At 43.1% G+C, this 20,584-nt stretch overlaps 1 protein-coding gene across 6 annotated transcripts in view; it reads left to right on the top strand.

The window, feature by feature from the left end:
* The window catches only part of pcnx1 (pecanex 1), a 36,218-nt gene that overhangs the window by 7,959 nt on the left and 7,675 nt on the right, over window positions 1–20,584 (top strand). For 3 of the 6 annotated variants that reach the window (XM_071498798.1, XM_071498796.1, XM_071498801.1), the window contains exons 6-22: window positions 38–1,759; window positions 4,297–4,426; window positions 6,434–6,627; window positions 8,448–8,541; window positions 9,413–9,470; window positions 10,570–10,802; window positions 13,290–13,443; window positions 13,703–13,735; window positions 14,899–15,070; window positions 16,090–16,200; window positions 16,400–16,491; window positions 17,697–17,806; window positions 18,211–18,316; window positions 18,453–18,545; window positions 18,691–18,841; window positions 19,217–19,358; window positions 20,208–20,385. In XM_071498798.1, the coding sequence (XP_071354899.1) occupies window positions 38–1,759; window positions 4,297–4,426; window positions 6,434–6,627; window positions 8,448–8,541; window positions 9,413–9,470; window positions 10,570–10,802; window positions 13,290–13,443; window positions 13,703–13,735; window positions 14,899–15,070; window positions 16,090–16,200; window positions 16,400–16,491; window positions 17,697–17,806; window positions 18,211–18,316; window positions 18,453–18,545; window positions 18,691–18,841; window positions 19,217–19,358; window positions 20,208–20,385 (3,773 nt within the window). The remainder of the gene's footprint in view (window positions 1–37; window positions 1,760–4,296; window positions 4,427–6,433; window positions 6,628–8,447; window positions 8,542–9,412; window positions 9,471–10,569; window positions 10,803–13,289; window positions 13,444–13,702; window positions 13,736–14,898; window positions 15,071–16,089; window positions 16,201–16,399; window positions 16,492–17,696; window positions 17,807–18,210; window positions 18,317–18,452; window positions 18,546–18,690; window positions 18,842–19,216; window positions 19,359–20,207; window positions 20,386–20,584) is intronic. The other 3 variants (XM_071498797.1, XM_071498800.1, XM_071498799.1) reach the window with 3 other exon arrangements.

Genomic DNA, 20,584 nt, shown 5'->3' with positions numbered 1-20,584 from the left:
ACTGCCCTTACTGTTTAATTTCTTGCTGTCCGTGTAGATTTGCTGTCAGACGCGAAGATGTACTGCCTTGTTCCCAATGACTCCTTCGCCTCCTTGCAGCCATCAACCTCCTTGTGTCCTTCAGAGCTGTCCAGGGAGCCTGCTGATATCTGTAACTCTGCTGCTTATCACTTCAGCTTGTCACATTCCTCCTGTGACACAGAGGTGACCACTCAAACATCCACGCAATCTCAGACCTTTAGGAAGGAGCTCCGCTCTCGGGGCCTGCCTCGGACCTCTAGCTCGGCAGGTTCCGCTTTCCCTGACCCATGTCTACCAGACTTTGCTCTGTACCCCCCACCCAGAAGAGGAGGCCTTGACCCTGTGTGTGAGCTGGAGACTGCCAGGCCACACAGATCAGGGGTGTGTGACAGAGAGGGGGCGGAGCGGCTGTACCAGCAGGACCAAGCTGTGCCATCCACCTCTGGAATGGAGTGTTACAGACACAAAGAACAGCGCAGAGTTGCTCGCTCAGCCTCAAGGGAGGCAGGGGAAGGTAGCTCAGGACTGTACCAGGTGGAGGTGGGTAGTGGTGGGAAAGGCTCTGGTGGAGGAGGAAAGTCCCAGGCAGGGGAGCGCAGTGCTGATAGCCTGAGGAGCCTGAGTACTCGCAGTAGTGGCTCCACTGAGAGCTACTGCAGTGGTACAGACAGGGACACCAACAGCACTGTTAGCAGCTTTCACAGTGAGCAGACCAGCTCTACACATGTGGAGAGCCTGCTCTCACTTTCAGGGGATGAACGTGCACGGAACAGAGGAGATGCTGTATCTGCTCCTGCAGATGGCAGGACTACGAGCCTCGGCAGTGTTAGCTCCCGAGGTCTCAGTAACCTTCCCTCCAGGGAGGCCAATAAAAACCCTCACGCCAATGAGCTGACTGCTAAACAACCTGTGGACACACCCTCTTCTGCAACCCAAGAGCTGGTAGAGCCTGGTAGGTGCCAGGACGAGCCTGGTATCAGGACCAGTGCCGATGGCTCAACAGATGTAGCTGCCACGGAGCAGGTGAAAGTCGACGTTCAACCAAAGTCAGCCAACATTGTTCAGAGGACTTCTTCCCTGTCAACAGGGCGCAGCGGACGCCGGCGGACTGGCAAGAAAAGGGCAAGCAGCTTCGATGCCAGCCGTCACCGGGACTACATGTCTTTACGAGGCCTGGCCAAGCCTTGTAGTGCTGTGTTTACTGGGGGTGGAGAGGAGGACTCCAGTGATCAGAGCGAACTCAGCTGTGCCTCCAGTCTCCACTCCACCCACCACCTAAGCACAGACAGCTCATCTAGTACCACTTCCCGCTCCTGCCACTCACCAGAGGGCCGCTACAGGGCCCTGAAAGCCAAGCACACTGCAGCCGCCTCCTCCTCCTCCTCCAAAGTCAAAGCTGCGGCAGGATCTGAGGCAGGAGTTCGAACCGGAGGGAAACGACGCAACTCCCGTCGTACCCCCAGCACAGGCAGTGCCAAAACGCATGCCAGAGTGTTGAGTTTGGACAGTGGTACGGCTGCCTGCCTTAATGATCCCAGCCGGCTAGGAGCTCCAGCTGGGCCTCGGCCACTTACCACCTCCAAGTCGGACCTGGAAGCCAAAGAAGGGGAAGTCCTTGATGCGGCATCCCTGCTGGGCCGGGCCTCCCAGCTGGAGTCTGTGACCCGCTCCAGAAACAGTCTGCCCAACCAGGCAGCTTTCACCGAGCCTCAGGATGCAACTGCTGCTTCCCTGCGGGGTACGTACCACACACAGCGCTCTAACGTACTGTACACATTGCATCCTGTCTGGTTTATTACTAGTGTTTGATGACTAGGCTACAGTTCATGTTGTCAGTGACATGAATCACAAGAAAGGTTGTGTTAACCCAATCCACATTTAAAGCCACTGATTACTGCACTTGGTTAGACATGCGCTGTTTTTGGTGCATGACAGAATCTAGGCATTATTATTAGTCTGCTTTTTTTTCAGATTGGGATTGTTTATAACTGAATGATGCTTCGGATGCTTGTTACCGTGATACCGTGTATCACGCTCACTTTACTGGATGGCTGCTTTCTGGCCCTAACAGGAACATAATGATAGAATTGATAAAATGTTTTGGGTGTACTTCTCTGGACATTAGACTTTGCTCATTATTGACCGTGTGTGTGTGTGTGTGTGTGTGTGTGTGTGTGTGTGTGTGTGTGTGTGTGTGTGTGTGTGTGTGTGTGTGTGTGTGTGTGTGTGTGTGTGTGTGTGTGTGTGTGTGTGCGCGCGCGCCTGCCTGCATAAGTGATGTTGTCTGCCTTGCTCATTCAGTGTAACCATGGTGAGTTTCCATGGAGTGACAATCCTGACCCAAGCATAGTGTTCCCTGTGTAGATCACTATTAGCATGATGGCACAGTGTGTGCTTTGTGCTGAGGTTAGACAAACAGCAGCTCTCTTATTAGTGTCATACACACTGAGTCTAATAGACATTCCCTCCCTCCCCCACATTCTTCAAACTTGCAGGCTAATATATTTTATTTTTACGGAGCTCTTGTCTGTCTTGGTTCTTGCTCTTCGGCTTCTGTATGTTGAGAACAGCTTTTGGTGCTTAATGTTTCTGAGCCGTCTGGAGTGTACTTTGAGAGATGCAGTTATAGAGGCAGGATACGTCTGGACATGGCAACTGTCCAGAAACATTTCATAGTTAGTCATTTATTGGTCTTGGATCACTGCTGTCTTGCTTGATTTTATTTATTCATTTATTTATCAACCCACGTATGTGGCAGCTGGGTCACACATGTGGGTGCATTCACTGACATTAAAATCTAGCGTGGCATTACTTTGTTGGTAGAAAGTCTCATCGACCTGAAGTTGTCGGTGGGAATTTTTTGGAAAATGTTTGTATACTCATTCTTAAACTAGTTAGGACTGAAGAGTTAATTTATTGCAGCAGTAACTTCTCAGTGAATAAACAGCACATTCCTTCTCATACAAAATAAGATTGGTAAGAAAATTCACCCCGTCCTTATTGAGTACACTTATTTAGGTTTTGTCACTTTGGTCTCACTTGTTGACACACAGTCAAGTTTAGCAAAATGTAGCTACAGACTGGGGCCTTTTAATAGTCCTGTATTTGTGCTACTCCTACCCTGCATTTTAGCATGGTTTTATCTGAAGAATGAAATAAGAAGTAAACACAGCAGATATGTTTGTTTTTCCTCTGCTTCCAGTCGTATTTCACCAGCTCCTCTTACAGTGAGCCTATCCAACACCAGCCACTGTGGCCACAAGTCACAGTGACGTTATTATGATAATGATCAAATCTGGCATAACAGAAGTAGAGAAGAGTCATAAAGTCAGTATTCATTAATGGCTTATATGCAGCAGTAGCTCTTTTAAATGGGCTATTCTTCTGAGGGGGGGGGGGGGGGTAGCAGCTGGTGATGGTTGCCTGCCAAGAGCTTTAGGCATCATAGCTTATGTGCGTATTATACATCTTCTGAGAAGTGAGACTTCTTCAGGGCAGACTGGACCCTGTAGTGACGAGACGGTCCTGCTGGGCTGGGGCTAGCATGCTAACTTCAGTAGAAGAAGTGATAGAAAGTTAATATTTGCGTTGCTTTCCACTGTGGGAGACAGCTCCTGGTGGGTAACGGAGTTTGATACTGAACTTGCAGTGTTTCCTCTGGTAAGTAAACAGCTGCTAATCCTGATGCTGGCTATGTAGCAATAGCAAAACTTACGAATCGCTCCTTCTTAACCCACCATGGCCTACTGGTCATACCAGACCAAGTGAAGCTGTAAAGAACTGAGCAAGACTGTGTTTCAATGCTTCTGAATTCAACTTGTTGTTCATATGAGGAGGCATGTGTGATTTCTTAACTGACTCAAGAGAATCTTGTGGGGAAATTCAGGGCGACATTATCCAAGATCCACTTGCTGTTCTGCAAAAGTTACATTGCACAAGTTTGCTGTAGAGATAGTAACAGGCAATAAACGGAGAGAGGGAGGGGCAAGATATGCAACAAAGGTCCCCAGCACCACATTTCAGTGTTGTTCTGTCTGTCGTGTTGTAGCGGATCTCTTATTTTTAAATGGTTGCCCTCATTTTGGAGTGAAACTCTTCACTAGTAGTCTGAAGTTCAAGCAGCAGATTTTGTCATTGTTGTTGCTTAGCTTGTGAAATGTAGCTGAACCCCAGCAGAGCATATGGAAATATCACGTCCTACTATTGTCCACATAAAGCTCTCAAAAAAAGGAAATATCCAGTCTGACTGGCCAATGATGTCTCTCACCATAACAGCCCCAGGGAGCGAGGAGACGGTCATATTTCGGCGTGAGCGTAGCACGTTTCGTCGGCAGGCAGTGCGGCGGCGACACAACGCAGGGAGTAACCCCACCCCACCCACCTCTCTCATTGGATCTCCTCTCAGGTACGCCGTGCATGGAGCAGGGAGTCATTTCTGTCGTTGTGTTGCCTGGTATGAGCATGTTACCAGGTGGCACTCTTTCCTGCCCCACATCAGCGTCTTTCCGCTGTGCATGACATCAAGCAAGACATCATCTGTCACTGGATGGGTGTCTCCACTCTGCATGTGATGTCTCTGGTCCTCCTTTTCTCAAGACCTCCCTCTTTTCATCCTGTTATCATATCATCTGATCTTTTAAATTCCACATTGTGGGCATGGATCAAAGAATGGAGTCCTTACAAACTCAAAAGCACAAGGTCTGACTAATCTGCTTGGCTGACATACCGTGTCCTCTCAGAACTGTGCGTGATTCGTTCAATAATACAGACATCCAGCTGTATCACATTGCTCTGCCCTTTAGAGCGACCTTACTAAGACGAGAGATGAAGATGATATTGATCATTTTAAAAATCAAAGGTTTAATGCCACACTCCTCCCCAACAAGAATTTACTGTGTTTTTTTGTTGTTTTGAACTGTGACAGTCCCTAGCTGCTCTTCAGGAGATTTTGAGAGCCGAATGTTTTTCTGTAATATAAAATTTCCCCAAATTAGTTCTCCTGTCATTCTAATGTTATGTTAATACCTCACTAAACCAGTTTAGTGTAGTGCCTGATATTAGTCCTCTAACTAACTTATGTCAGCTCTAACTTTGAAATCCAAACTGAAACTGTGTTTCAGTCTTTGTTGTCCAGGATGACACTGACCTAACATGACTGACTACTGCACTGCAGAGTGCATAAAATGAACTGCCACCCCTGAGGTTGTAGCCTGATTAGAGAGACCATGTCAGAACTGGAAGGTCACAGGCAACAGCTTGTGTGTGTCCCCTCCAGTGAATTTAGGAAAGATGTCTTGGTTTTATCACAAAAAACCCCACACACGTACTCACTGTAAATAAATACATAAAGCTCACTGTTTATGTTCCACTGGACTTGTGCTGTGGATGTACGTCTCCCTCTCAGGTCTGTATAACTCCTCCAGTTCTGTTGCACAACTGCCAACAGCTACTCATCTCCAGCCAAGGCTCTGCGTTTTCCTGCATGTATCTCACAAGGTCACATTTCTAAATGCTGAGCCTGGAAAATTTTAAGCAAGAAGAACAAATGCACAGCCTGCCAGGGGTCAATAAAGTTGCAAAATGCAAAATCGTTCCCTCCTCTACCAATCTCCCCACCCTGTCCCTTCACTCCTTAAACTTTTCTGACCTTCTCAGTAGTGCACTGGACACCTTAAGCTTTGTCACACAGTTTTTCAGCGAGTCCACTGAATTCACTGATCCAGTAGTGATGGAACTCATCAGCATCACTGAGGATTAGCTCCATATAAAATTTGAGGGGATACACACACGCACACTCACAAGTATCAAGAGCTAAGTCACTTTTGCACCACTTTATATTTTCTTAATAGCTTTTTAGAAGTATTTACTCTCAGTGTCACAAATCTCATCTATATCTGGTGCCATCATGGAGGTCTCTCTGCAGCTCAGAATGAATGGTTTCATGTACAACATGAGACAGAAACAAAAGTGATTAAAAATGGTTATGGTGTAACTTTAGTCTCTCTTACTTAGAAAAATATCATGTCTGTAGCCTTAAGCCTCTGCTACAGGTCACTTAAAAGTGCAGTTAATGTGAACACTAACTATTTAAAGCAAGATGGTGATGATTAGAAACAAACAACATGATAAGTGAAAGTGACAAGATCATAAATGTGTTGTCAGGAATCCGAAATTGGCCATAATGTCTGTGAAAGTTCAAGAATCAAACTTTAAAGACAATAAAGCTATTTTTGCTCCTGAGTCAGGGACCTCCACTATGGCAACCAGCCACCTGAAATCCCTCTACTCTGAAATTACCTGTCTCATCTCCCTCCCTCCTGTGATGATGTTGTAGAGAAGCAGTACCCCCACCCCCACCTCCTGGGCCTCCACCACTTCTCATGTCCTCCCCTTCTCCCTTCTCCTCCAACAGTCTTCAGGAGGCTCTCAGCCAGGCCTCCCAGCCTTCTACTTCCCAGGTGAAAAGTCAGCCATCCAGAACCCCGTCCCAGGTGACAGTGCTGAGCACAAGCGCCTCCCTGCTGGCCAGGAATGGAAGCACACACCTGGAGGGTTCTCAGGACAAGGCCTCGACCGTTGGCGCTACCAGCTTGCAGGACGACTTCGGTAGGGAGCGCACGAAGAGAGCTGAGGTGTTAAGATGGAGGACTTTCTCATGGAGTAGTTGGTGGGCAGGTGGATCCATATGGCAGATTTGAAAGTCTTAACGCACAACTCTTGTTTTGGTTGTGTTGTTCTGGTTTTTTATGCTTTGGGTAGAAAGTTGCTTCAGTGGCTTTGATGGTTTGGAATTGCTTGAGGAGAGCTGGTCACAGATATGACTGTTGCAGTCAGTCACAGCAGAGCACTATTATCCACGGTCGGTGGACTGTCGCAATCAGTTAAAGCCAAGCACAATCATCCATGCTCCATTTATCTTTGTCTGTGATATTGTGTCTGTAGCCAATACTTGACCTCACTTGGACGGGGATGTTACCCTTCGGTTGCAGCATTCCTACACCCAGCGCTGACTCCAGAGTGTTACTGATTGCTGGCGATGCATACACATAAACATGTTGCGCTGATACCCCCTAGGACTGATTGTGAAAAAGTCCAGGTTTTGTAAGACGTGTGTGACCTCCTTCCTCTGAACCAGTGGTAAATGGTTTATAGCTCCTATTTATAATTTGACCTGGAGCGGATTGTTGTTATGAGACACTTGCTGGTCTGAGTGTGTGTTTCTGTGATTGTAATCTCAGTGCATTAATAATTCTTGTCAATGATTTCACTTTTTTTTTTTGATAGAGTCTAACTTTTCATGCAGCACTAATGTCCATGTGATTATGAGAACATGGCTTTGCTGAACACCTATTCCCAATTGCATAAAGCTTCTTAAGAAAATGTTTTCCTTTGTAGTTCTCTGAAGATTTCCTCATAGGAAATGCATTGCACAATGGGTCAAGCCTTATCAAATGTCCTTAAATAAATAGAAAGTGCTCGAACAAATTCTTGAAAGTTTATTTTTGTTGCGCAAACCTCCCTAGCAACAAAAATAAGGGAACAAACGTCATTTCCCGAACTGACAAACAAGAGGAAAATGTACCAAAAAGAATATTTGAGACAGACCCCTTGGACACGTTTTCTGTCCGTTTCCTCTTGCCATATTTGTTACATCAGACTGGACAATATTTTTGGGTCATACTTGGCATTACAACATATTTTCTCTAGGTTTATTTATCCATCTAGCAACAGTTATAGTTTCACCTTTTTTTGTCTGATTTCATCATTTTTTAATAACCATGCTATTAAAAACACAAACAACATTAAGAGTTTGGATTGCAACCAAGGTTACATTAACCTGAGCAGGAATGGTGTTACCATAGCAACTTCCATATATCCTCCTTGACTGTCAGGAGCAAGTAAGTGAGGAGAGTTTGGGGAGTTAAAGTTAAAAGTCAAAATCTATTAATAAATTTGTTTGGAAAGAAAAGATGACACAAGAAGTCAAAAAAAGAAGTTCTGTCCAACTAGGCTCTTGTAATCTGTGAGATAGTGTGAGTAGGATTTGTGGACACTCTTGAAATAAGCCTTCCTATTAAGGTTTTTTCTGGAGCCTCGTGGCATCCACATTTATATCCCGTTTTCATAGCTTATCACAGGATAATAAACCTCCAGTAAATCAGCAATAAATCTCCACAGAACCAACAGAAATACAATGAGACCAACCGAACTGCTTTTCAAGACAAGCAGGAAATGACTGACTTGCTTATAGCCTCTTTGGGAGGGGGGCACAATTACTCAATAATCCCATTAGCTCAGGTTAACACAGCAATGTTGCCAAAGCCGTCACAGGCCCTGCATGTAAACATGTAGTTTAATGAAATTATTCCCACTGATGATGTCAAGTGATTTCAGTGGACTGACTGTGCATTTCTCTTTTTTTCCAGGAAAGCTCACTCCCTCCTTATATGAGGCTGGTGGATGTGACATGTCACTGGTCAATTTTGAACCTGCAACCAGACGAGCCTCCAATAACGTATGGTTAGTGTCAAAGTGATAAATCATCGGATTTGTTTGATGCTTAAATACTCCTCTTGCTGCTGTTATGAGCCTGGTGTGTTTTCTCTTTCTGCAAAATGTGAAACAGTGTTTAAGTCGTACATTGTTCTCGACTTGACTTGAGAACAGATAATCTGATTGTTGTGTTGAGAGGGTGTCCAATTTCTAGAGTGGAGAATAAAGCACAGTATCCTGTCGTTGTTACAGAAGTATGTCAGGGATGTCACATGATGCACATAGTAGGATAGCAGCATTGCTAGAGGTTCCATACACAGTTAGTTACTCAGTTGAATTAGTCTGCTTGCCAGTTGGTTAACCATTTCTGTTAACCATTTATTTCCATGTACTGAACCTTTTAGCTATACTCTTTCATTCCCCCTCTACACCCTTGGAAGAACCACAAGGTTCCGTATTAGTTGCCATTTCATTTTTATTAAACATGCTTCCTTTGGGTTCTATTTTTAGAAAATACAACATCAACAGATGATTCACAGCTTGGTCAACATTTGTTGTTTTTAAATGTGCTCTATAAACAAATTGACTTGACTTAAATTGATAAAAAATGTTCAGTAAACTTCCTTAATCCGTTTTGTCCAGTTCGGTACAATACTTGATCTTTTAGTTCTGCTCTGGCTCCACTTGTGTGTGACATGGCTGAGAGACGTGTCTTTTTTACAGACCTCTAATTTAAAGATATAAAAAAAAATATACAGTACAAAGCAAAGAAAAGAGCCTATTGGCTAAAGAGGCTATTTAGTTTGAGGTCACCAGGAAATGAATCATGATTAAATACAGTCAGTGCAGCAGATGCTTTTCTCTCATCAGTGTTCTCATTTTGTTCAATGCCCTGCAGGGACACCGACTCCCACCTCTCCAGTTCTACCTCAGTTCGCTTCTATCCTCATGACCTGGTGAGTACCCAACCAGTGAGCTGTTGTTATTGTGTGTGTGTGTGTGTGTGTCTGTGTGTCTGCGTGTCTGTGTGTCTGTGTGTGTGTGTGTGTGTGTGTGTCTGTGTGTGTGTGTGTGTGTGTGTGTGTGTGTGTGTGTGTGTGTGCTTGTCTTACTATATTTGTGGGGTCTTGGGTGCCTCTTGGTGACCAAAACCCCACTAGTTTAAGGGTTAAGACTTGGTTTAAGGTTTAGGGTTAGAACTAGGTTTAGGTTGGGGTTAAAGGTTGAGGTTAGGCATTTAGTTGTGATGGTTAAGGTTGTGCTAAGGGACTAGGGAATGCATAATGTCAATTGAGTGTCCCCAAAAAGATAGCTGTACAAACATTTGTGTGTGTGTGTGTGTGTGTGTGTGTGTGTGTGTGTGTGTGTGTGAGGGAATGGCTAGACTTGCAGGGAAAGACAGAAGACTGACAGACAGAAACAGGGGACATACAGAGACAAAGAAAAACATTGTCTTTTCAATTCCACATGTCTGCTTTGCATATCTCTGCAATGTTATAATATTTTTGGCATTCATGCTTATCAGTTTGACCAGTTGCCTTGTTGTGTCAGTTTCCTGTCTCCTTTCTCTCTCTCTTTCTCGGTACCTCAGACCAAAAACAAATCATATTACACCAATTTTGAAATCACTCCACTGGCTTCCAATTTGCTCCTGAACCAATTTGCTAAATGATTTATTGGATTTCAAAACCCTTTACCCCTGGTACCTATGTTCTTGATTTGATATAATCAAGAACATAATTGATAAAATGGTTTTATATGAGAGGAAAGATGCTTTCGATCATCTTGTTCCGGCTTTTTGACCATTTCTGCAATGAGAATCCAGATGGCTCGGAGTGGGTGGGGTGGCTGTGGTCCAGTCCTTACTCTGTGTAGCAGCTCAAGTCAAATTTTATTGAAAGAAAACATTTTATGCTCATTTTTTTGTTTGTATTGACTCTCTGTTTATGCCTCTGTTTCAATATTTATGTGTCATCATGTTTGTTGAAGTGACTTGTGTCATTGGTCAAAATGCAGTTTAATTAATAATAATAAGTTTGACTGACCGTGAGACAGATCTCCCTCCCTCAGATCCGTCTGAACCGTCTGCTGACAATGGACCCGGAGCTGCTGGAGCAGCAGGATGGAGATCTGAGCCCAGAGCTCCAGGATGCACCACTGGCCCAAGAGGACCCTGTAGCCACCTCTGCCGCCGACAAAGCCAGGCAGTACTACCGCTTGTGGCTTCTCCCTTACCTTTGGGTCGGCCTTCATTTTGACCGGCTCACACTGCTAGCACTGTTTGACAGGTAGGACTTCGCAGCTAGCCATTATCATCATCATCTTATTTCAATACATTTTAACTTCTGTCTTTATATCGTTCATATGCTGTATGGGTAACATCTCATCTCTGTAAGTGTGCAACTGTGTATAAGTGTATTTACTCCTGTGTTTGGTGCCTGTGTCAACATGTTGCAGTTGATGACAAAAACCGGGAGATATTGTAACTAAAAAAATCCTTTACAGGCTTCTTGTAATTAGCAAGTTGCAACAAGTTATCTAGTCTTGTTTGGTTAATGATGAAAACATAACAATGAAAATAAACTTTATTTATGCTGCACTTTTCAAAATCTGCGATGAGGCAAACAAAAGTAGACAATTATACCATTTATACCAAGGTAAAATGGTATAAAACGCTCAACAAAAATATAAGATCAAAACAGCAGTCATGAAACAGATAGGTCATGTTGGAAATAGAACAGTGTGCTAGCATGATTAAAAAACATTTTAATAAAGATACATTTTGAAAAGTGATTTAAAACATGTCACTGGCTCTGTAAGCCTGAGATGAGACGCTATTTTCTCTCCCCAGTTTATTTTAGACTAATAACACAGGTGTATCTACTGATTAAACTCTGCCCAGCACAGCATTAACCATTTATTTAATCAGGTCAGTCCCACTGAAATCAAGGACAGGCCAGAACGGCTGCAGCACAGTAACAGACGGATAAACAGCAAGAGAAACGGGAGTATGAGACAGCAACAAAACATGAACAAATCACACTTTAACACTTTAGGTGGATGGGATAATGTAGGCTTTTGAATCTACTTGTGTCTGAGATTTAAAAACATCTAGGGGAGATTTAACACAAATCACTCTTGGTATTATACTGTCCTTCCTCTGTCTGAATTATGGGTATTACCTGTATGTATTTGAAACTTACAAGCATGAACATGTGTTTTGGAGGAGCTCTGTCTGCTGTTTCTAATGCATGTTAATGCAGTCAGGTTAATGCTGTGCCTCTTGCCTAAAATGACAAATGAGTTTTCATCAGCACTAATCTCCTGGGGAACACCACAGGGTCTATCCAAGGCCCCTTTTAATTATATTTATTATGAGTTATACAGTTATAAGATATGCCCCCCCCCCTTTCTGTTACACTACTTTTGTAGCTACAGTACAGACAGTTGCACAAGACATGTAGTGTGCAGCAGTGTGGCTCCACAGATTCTGGCAGCACATTAGCCAACATTACCTGGGTGTCAAATGTTAATAGAAAATATCAATAGAAGAAATGTTGGTGTCATTTTTCTTTCTGGCTCAACATTTGACGCAGCATTCACTGCAGATCTACCCTGTTTTTAGTTCTATTGCAAAATTAAAATCATTCCTCTTATTAAGGGTTTTCTGAAACCCTGTTTTTATCTCTTCCAAACTTGATTACTGTAATTGTCTTTACGTGGGAGTCAGTCACCCAGTTAGCCTCGTCTCGCCTGCAGCTCATTCAAAATGCAGCTGCAAGGCTCCACGCTGGCACCAAGAAGAAAGAACATAACAACAAGAGAAGCAGAGCATTGATTTTAAGATTCTTTTGCAGGGGCTGGTGCCAGTTTATATCTCAGACCTCTTCAGTTCTTCTTCTCCTTCCAGCCTGTCAAACATACGGACCAATCCCTACATGTTTCCTGCTGAAGTCCAAGAATGACCGAGCATTTTTCATAGTTCTTCCCAGACTCTGGATCAGTTTGTGCTTCATTAATCCTCCCCCTTTATTGACATTTGTAAATCCAGACTTAAAGGCACAATATGCAGGATTTGTTGCTGTTTTTAAACACGTCATTCAAACTTGGCTCCTCCTCCCCAGCTCAGAGAGAGAGAGAGAGAGAGAGAGAGAGAGAGAGAAGCAGTGTTGGGGAGAATAAAGCAGTGAATGAGAGAAATAAAATGTAACTTTCTGATTGTTTCACAGCAGTTACACCTCTGCACACCTCCACACAACCCTGCAGTAAGGTGCCGCATTGCCGGATTTTCTGTGAATGCAGCTCAGTCAAACAGACATGCAGACCTGCAGCTCTTTATACAGCCAGAACAGAGAGAGAGACAACGATGTAACCTGGTCGCTACGTTTTTATAGAGTCCCTGAAACCCTGTGTGCTGTTATTGGCTGGGGGCTACACACCCACTGCCCACAGGCTGCAGCCCCAAAATATCCCAAACACAAGAAAATACAGGGTAGTGGGTGTAGCCACTCACATTTTATTTTAGAAAAAATCCTGCATGTTGTACTATTAACACCCATTTTTAGACAAACATTTGAGTCTTTGCAAAAGTTATCACAAACACATCCTTCCTAATATGCTGCCTGTATTATCAAAGGAGTATGTGCAGCCTCTGTTATTTTCTTCTGTCTGTCCTCTGTAGGACAGCTGTTGTTTTTCAAACCTAACCTGACTGAAATCATCAGGGAACTCGAGCCTTGTGTTGAAGAACTGACTCTTCTCCTCTGTTGTTACAGGAACCGTGAGGTCTTAGAGAACGTGCTGGCAGTGCTGCTCGCTGTCCTGGTGGCCTTCCTGGGTTCAGTGCTGCTTGTCCACGGCTTCTTCACTGACATCTGGGTCTTTCAGTTCTGCCTCGTCATTGCAAGTTGCCAGTATTCCTTACTAAAGGTGAACATTTGAGTGAACTGCACAACTTTGTTAGGAAGTGAAACAGAGAGCCATTGTTACAAAGAAGCAATTGAATTTTCTTACTGACGTGCTGAAACACATGATAGCAGTTTATCAAAGTGTGGTGTGCCTTTGAGGGAATTCTTAATGCGAGATGATTTAATGCTTCGCTTCAGCTGAACTCTCTGCAATAAAGTTGTGATCCAGTTCTGTTTTCTGACATTATAGTGAATTCACCTTTCTCTTCATTTATTGGCAGAGCGTCCAACCAGACTCCTCTTCCCCTCGACATGTAAGTGATTCCTGCTCATAAATCATTATTCATTCTGATGCTTTTGGTGCCATTGAAGTATCCAAATTTGGGGGAATTTAAAGTTGATGCTCAGGGTTCAGGGTTGCAAAAAAAAAAAAAAAAAAAAGCATTAGACAACAAAAAAAGAAATGGCTTTTACACCTTAATGTAAGAGGGAGGGTGGACAAATAGAGAAATACAATAATATGGCCTCTAGTTATTCAGCATGTTTTTCTTTCTCTGTCGTGGTTCTTGAAAGATCATGTTGCCTCTCCCCTGCGAGTCTGTGTGTTCCCCCCTCCCCTGCTCTGAAACGGTGTCTTTTATTAATGCAGCTCCTTCTCAGCTGCAGACACAAGCTTTAAATAGCTGGCCAGAGTTTAGACCAAATCTCGCTCTCTTGCTCTTTGTTTGTTTCTCCCCCCCACCCCCCCCCCCATCCCCATGTCATCCTCTTTTCCTTCACCTCATCTCACCTCGAGGACTTCTTCGCCTTCCGCTTCCACAACATTGTTTTGAAAAAACCTGGTGTATTTATTCTGATTGTTGGTGCGTAAACTGTCAGTGCTCCCTCCGGTGAAAAAGCAGGCCAGCTCATAGCCACTCGGACTGAAACCTTCTCCCAGCAGACCTGCATTCTCCCTCCTGTGAAACCTTACACTTGGTGCTATTTCTGGTCATACCTGTGTCACTGTCCCTGGGGCTCATATGGCACTGATACTACTGGATTTCTTCAAGAGTAATGTCTTGTTAGAATGATCATTTTAATGAATTATGCACTTAATATAATTAGTTTCGTGCCTTTATCAACAGTGAGGGCACACATTTTTAGTATAGTAGGGCTTGGTGGGGAAAGTCTCTCTCTCTCTCTCTCTCTCTCTCTCTCTCTCTCTCTCTCTCTCTCTCTCTCTCTCTCTCTCTCTCTCTCTCTCTCTCTCTCTCTCTCTCTCTCTCTCTCTCTCTCTCTCTCTCTCTCTCTCTCTCTCTCTCTCTTAAAAAAAAAAAAAAAAAAAAAAAAAGAAAGTACAATATACTTGAAGAAAAGAAATACTGTTTGCAGTTTTCCCCTTTTTCCTTTTTAATATACAGGGTATATGTTCTGAATACTGAGCTGCACTGGACCACAATGAACCATTTATATCATCATACCCTTGTCCCTGCAGGGCCATAATCGTATCATAGCGTACAGCCGGCCTGTCTACTTCTGCCTGTGCTGTGGCCTCATTTGGCTGCTCCACTACGGCAGTCTGAGGACCACTTCACCCCGCTTCACCCTTTACGGAGTCGCACTCAGCAGCTCCCTGGTCCTCGCCTCTGCCCGGGACCTTGTCATAGGTAATGCAGCAGCTGTATTCCCCTGTGGCCTATATGTGCAGTGATGTTAATGGTAATGTCATTCATAGTTTGTTTAACACTTTTGAAAACAAACGTACTTCTTCACAGAAGAACAGGGGAAAAAAACACAGCAAAACAATAAAATAACAAAAATAATTATTCAAAATGGCAGAACTCAGAAAGATCACGTCAAGCAGGAAATTTTAAGAACATTTTATTTATTTAATTTTTAAATTTAATTTTTTTTCAAACATTCTTATTTGACAGCTTTTTGTGTTCATTGTGCTTTAACTTAATGCAACTTGTGCTTTAACTGTCTTTGTACTTGTTTTTTCTGTTTTATTGTATCTCTTCCTGTTGTCCACACTGTAGCACTGAATGTACTAGTCTTGTCCCCAAATAAACTGATTATTGTATATAAGAGGAATAACAATACATTTTTCATTGAATCTTTAGTTAATGAAAACTGAATATTGAAGTAGGAAGGACAAATTTCAATTCAACAGGAGGGCTGTTGCGGAGTTTGGGGGGCCCTGACACAAATGTGCAATCTGCTTAATTACTGTCAAACCCAGAGAATGATAAAAATGTTCTGTTTTTAAAGTTGGTAGAAACAGAACTGTACTTCTTTATTAACAAAATATCAGAAGTAAGATGCTCAACAATCGAGTTCTGTTTTCACGATCAGTAGAGCATCCACCAACATGGCTGCAAACTGCATATGAGCCACAGTCTCTCTAAAAAAGCAGTGTTTATTTGTCCAGAGAATATCAACACTGCCTTTCATCAAACAATCAGCAGTAATTGCTGCAGTTGCCCCTGGCGACATGCCACTCTGCACCAATGAAGCAATAATATTTGTGGCTCACAGTCAAAGATGCAGAACAATAAACACCAAGTCACTGCCATCTGTATAATCTCCAACCTGATGTCTGGGAAATGTTCATATTAAAAAATGTTTAAACGGACCTGTGTTTCATGTTTAATCACGCTGTCACCTTGTGTGTGTCTCCCTGCAGTCTTCACTCTGTGTTTTCCCATCATCTTCTTCGTGGGGCTGCTGCCACAAGTCAACACATTCGTCATGTATCTCTTTGAGCAGCTGGACATCCATGTGTTCGGGGGCAATGGTGAGTGACTTTTAGATGCACAGCTTCTCTGCGGAAGTGACTCCGACCTCTGCAGATGCTCATAGACACTGTTACGCCTTATATATTATGATATGGAAGGTTTCATAAGAGGCCAGAGTGCTGATTTGCATTCTGCCTGGCCCAGTGCCTGTCAGGTTGAGTGTTCTCATTGCTGACATCCTCTCTGTGCTCTCTGCAGCCTCCACAAGCCTTCTGTCAGCGCTCTACAGCACCCTGCGCAGCATTGTCACCGTCGCTCTGCTTTATGGCTTCTGCTACGGAGCTCTGAAGGTGAGAGCAAAGCCAACACAGCGTCCAAATCTAATCTAGATATCACCTAACTGTTTTCGAAAATTCCCTTTGATGACAGGAATACTGTCTAATAGTACTGTAAACTGTGTCCTCTACAGCCAGTAAACAGAACTCTACTTTAATCACCACTTCAGTTTGAAATTAGAGGAGCTCAGCATTATAGCTGCATTAAAAATTCAAATGTTTGAAGACAGCAAAACACAGCACAGGTGCGTCAGTATTGTTGCTTTAATACTGGAGAAGAAACTTGTCGCTAAGAAATATTCTTGGCATAGAATGAGATGGGTTTTTTTTATCTATTAATTCCCTTTGTTTTTTGTTCTTTTGAGTGTTACCAACACTTAATTAGCAACACATTGCAGTAAACCTTTAATATCTGCTAACCAACAATATCTACTTTAATATAAATTTCTGTTTTGTGGAGGCAAACAAAAGCTCAGCTTTTCTGTTTATTTTTAGAAACCACTGTTTCCCAAAAAATGTAAACATGACTAAGAGTAAGAAGGTGCTTCAAGCTGTTCACTGTCTTAGTTGAGGATGATATCATGCTCAAGTTGCATAATAAGCTCTAAACACAAACTACAGCTGAGGATGGATCAAACTATTGGACAAATTGATATTTTGACCTGATGATGGTGCTAAATGAAAAGTGAGAGGATCGGAGTTTGACATGGATGACAGTTCCTCCAGCTGCTGTCAGAAATGTTGCACTTTAAACCATGAATGTGAACCTGTTGGTGGCACAAGAGGAAAAGTCATAAAAATACATCATCTGGGAACCATGAATGTCCGTATATAATCCATCCAGTAGTATTGAAAATACTGCAGTTGGGACCAAATTGATGGATCAACCCACTCATAGCTGTGGCTGATAAAAGAGTTGAAAACAAAATCTTGAACACGTCTCCAAAAGGGATCTTCTCCCTTCAGGAAACTTGAGAGACACTAAGTCATAGTATGGCAGCTCCTGTGGACATTTCTGTATCTTGCATCATCCATTTTTACATTTATGAAGCTTTTTTTCCTATGTTTAGTGTGTGAATATGCAGGGAGATGCTCTGGAAACTAACCATGTATCATAACACACATGCCATCAGCATGACAGATTTCTATATTTTTTGCAGTTGGTGGGAAAAACAAAGAAAAAAAAATCTATTTAAACCTTGTCATTCTCTTTGTTTCAGGAGACTTGGGAGCCTCATCACATCCCAGTGTTATTTTCTGTCTTCTGCGGCCTCTTGGTGGCAGTGTCTTACCACCTGAGCCGGCAAAGCAGCGACCCGTCTGTCCTCATGTAAGTTTACAGACCTCGGTCGGGGCGTCTTCGTAGGATCTCAGCTGTGGTGTCTCACAGAGGAATAGACATTAAAGAGAGTTTCGAATACTTGCCTGAGCAGGTCATATGTGTCGAACCTGCCCATCTGGCGCTCGAGTAGGCAAAAACCAAAAGTATTTTCCATTAACTGCGTGACCCATGACTGCCAGAGAGAAAGCCTTATTAAAGAATAGCCTGTGACTTTCCTGCTCGTACATATGCTGTGGATTATCTCTCCTTCAGTTCAAATAGCTTGAAACCGTTTCACACAGTGGTTGTAGTGTTAACAGCGAGTGATTGCACATTCCCTCTGAGATCAATCACCCGCGGGAGATTCATGGTATGTGAACCAGCTCACATTTTTTTTCCTTCTTGTGTTACAGCTCGCTGATACAGTCCAAGATTTTGCCCAATTTAAAAGACAAAAACCCAGAGGACCCTTTGTCAGAAGTACAGGACCCTCTACCTGACAAGCTCAGGGCCTCGGTGGTGAGTTGACCTTCCTCCTTCGTCTAATTAAAACCAGGACGGGATAATTACTGGAAGGAGAACGGTCATTTAAGATTATCAGATGCACAATTACCGTTGTCAAAGCTGATCTGATGCCCAGTGTTTCCTTTTATAGAACGAGCGTCTGCAGTCTGACCTGATCGTCTGTGTGGTCATCGCTGTCCTTTACTTTGCCATCCATGTCAGCACAGTCTTCATTGTACTGCAGGTATAGGAAATATTTTCTCATCATTGAAAAGCCCAGTCTCATTTTTCATATAAGACGGTCAGATCTTTGAGGGTAGTCTTGTGCATGTAGAAAGACACTCGGTGTGTATATAAGGATTGATTTCCACTGTCTCTGTGACCCTCAGCCTTTCCTCAGTTACGTCCTGTATGCTCTGTTGGGGACGGTGGGGCTGCTCACCCACTACCTACTGCCTCAGGTCCGCAAGCAGTTGCCCTGGTACTGCTTCTCTCACCCTCTGCTCAAAACTAAGGAGTACTATCAGTTTGAAGTCAGAGGTAAGTACATCAGAAACTTGGCTCTCAGCCTCTCTGCTTTGTCTCTAATTGACTCATAAAGAAATTTAAAAGCAATTTCTCACTATGTCTTTTGTCTTTGCTCAGCCAAAGTGGCTGTGCTGCATGAGGAATCACATATATAATGCATCACCGTGTGTTTAGACTTTCAAATGAAAATTGGAACAATTCTCTTGGTGTTGTTTTAAGTCATTGAAATGAACAGAGCAAATGCAGTTTGAAAATGTGGTCAATGTTTTTCTGTCTGTCTTTGTTTGTTGACTGCTTCTGTCTCTTTCCTGTTCCTTCTATTGATTTTGACTGGACGTTGAGTAATGACAGTGCGTTTCTCATTGCGTCACCTGTCTGTCTTGTCAGATGCGGCTCATGTGATGTGGTTTGAAAAGCTGCATGTGTGGCTGCTGTTTGTGGAAAAGAACGTCCTCTATCCTCTCGTCATCCTCAACGAGCTGAGCGGCAGCGCCAGAGAGCTCGCCAGCCCGAAGAGGCTTGATACAGAGTGAGACCTCTTCCTGTTTCCCAACATCTTTTCATCCCATTACTAATATTTCTCTTATTCTTGTGTTTTCTCCACATGTATAACTTATTATAAACTGAAGAGGTTGATCATCATGTTCTTTTCTAGCATAAAATATTCTTACCTTTTTATTTTATAACCCAGAAGCTGTAAAGCACATTGTTTCATTTCTCTTTTACATATAAGAGCTGGTTAACCTTTGAAACATTTAAAGGAATAGCTTGGTATTTTGGTAAATACATTCATTTGCTCTCTAGCAAAGAGATGCATAAAAATTTTAGTTTAATATGAAGCTAAAACCAGCAGCCAGTTAACTTAGCTCCTGCTTCTCTCTGAGGATGATAAAATATCTTCACTGGGAGAAGTAGTCAAAGGTTCCACTGGTTGCCTGGAAACTAACACTCATAAAACCAGATATGTCGATTTTGCACTTTGGTTTTGGAACAAATTAAACAAACAAGAGATGAAGTGTTAATTAGGGAGCTTCAGAGGTACTGGCAGGCAGATGTTGTTACTTTTGGACAGAGTCAGACCAGCTGTTTCCCCCAGTTTCCAGTCTGAATGCTAAGCTAAAGACATTTATTCACAGCATGGACATGACGGTGGTTTTGATCTTCTCATCTGACCCTGCAAGAAAACAAATCATCCCTATTCCCAAATGTTTACGAGTAATTCATTTAATTGACATGTAGCTTATAACCACCATGTAAATAGTTAGGAATAGTTTATAATATATTATGATTTTACTGTTCTGCACATTCACATGTTTAATGAATTCCCACGCACTGATGTTGGTCTCTGGACGTCCCTCTGTTTGAAAACGTCCTCCAGGGTCGGCGCTTTGATGATCACAGTGGCAGGCCTGAAGCTGCTGCGCTCCTCTTACAGCAGTCCTACCTACCAGTACGTGACCATCCTCTTCACCGTCCTCTTCTTCACCTTCGACTACCGTCATCTGTCTGAGACGCTGCTGCTCGACCTTTTCTTCATGTCCATTATTTTCAGCAAGGTGAGAACAATAAGTAACGCGCTATACAACCTGCACGGTTCTGATTCTGTACAGGAGACATTATGCATATATTATAAGTCATCTTAATTATTGTAATACTCATTATAATGCAAATAATTCATACAGCCCAGTTATTTTTGTACCTGCCAGGGCAAATTCTGACAGTGTTTTTATTATGCAGTCAAAGGATGTGTACTGT

The sequence above is a fragment of the Trachinotus anak genome, unplaced genomic scaffold (genome assembly GCF_046630095.1).
Source record: "Trachinotus anak isolate AG129_WGS33_773 ecotype Australia unplaced genomic scaffold, CSIRO_AGI_Tana_v1 ptg000015l, whole genome shotgun sequence".
In the NCBI taxonomy this organism is placed as follows: domain Eukaryota; kingdom Metazoa; phylum Chordata; class Actinopteri; order Carangiformes; family Carangidae; genus Trachinotus; species Trachinotus anak.
Note: the sequence above shows the minus strand (reverse complement) of the source record. Positions and strands in the feature narration are given on the sequence as shown.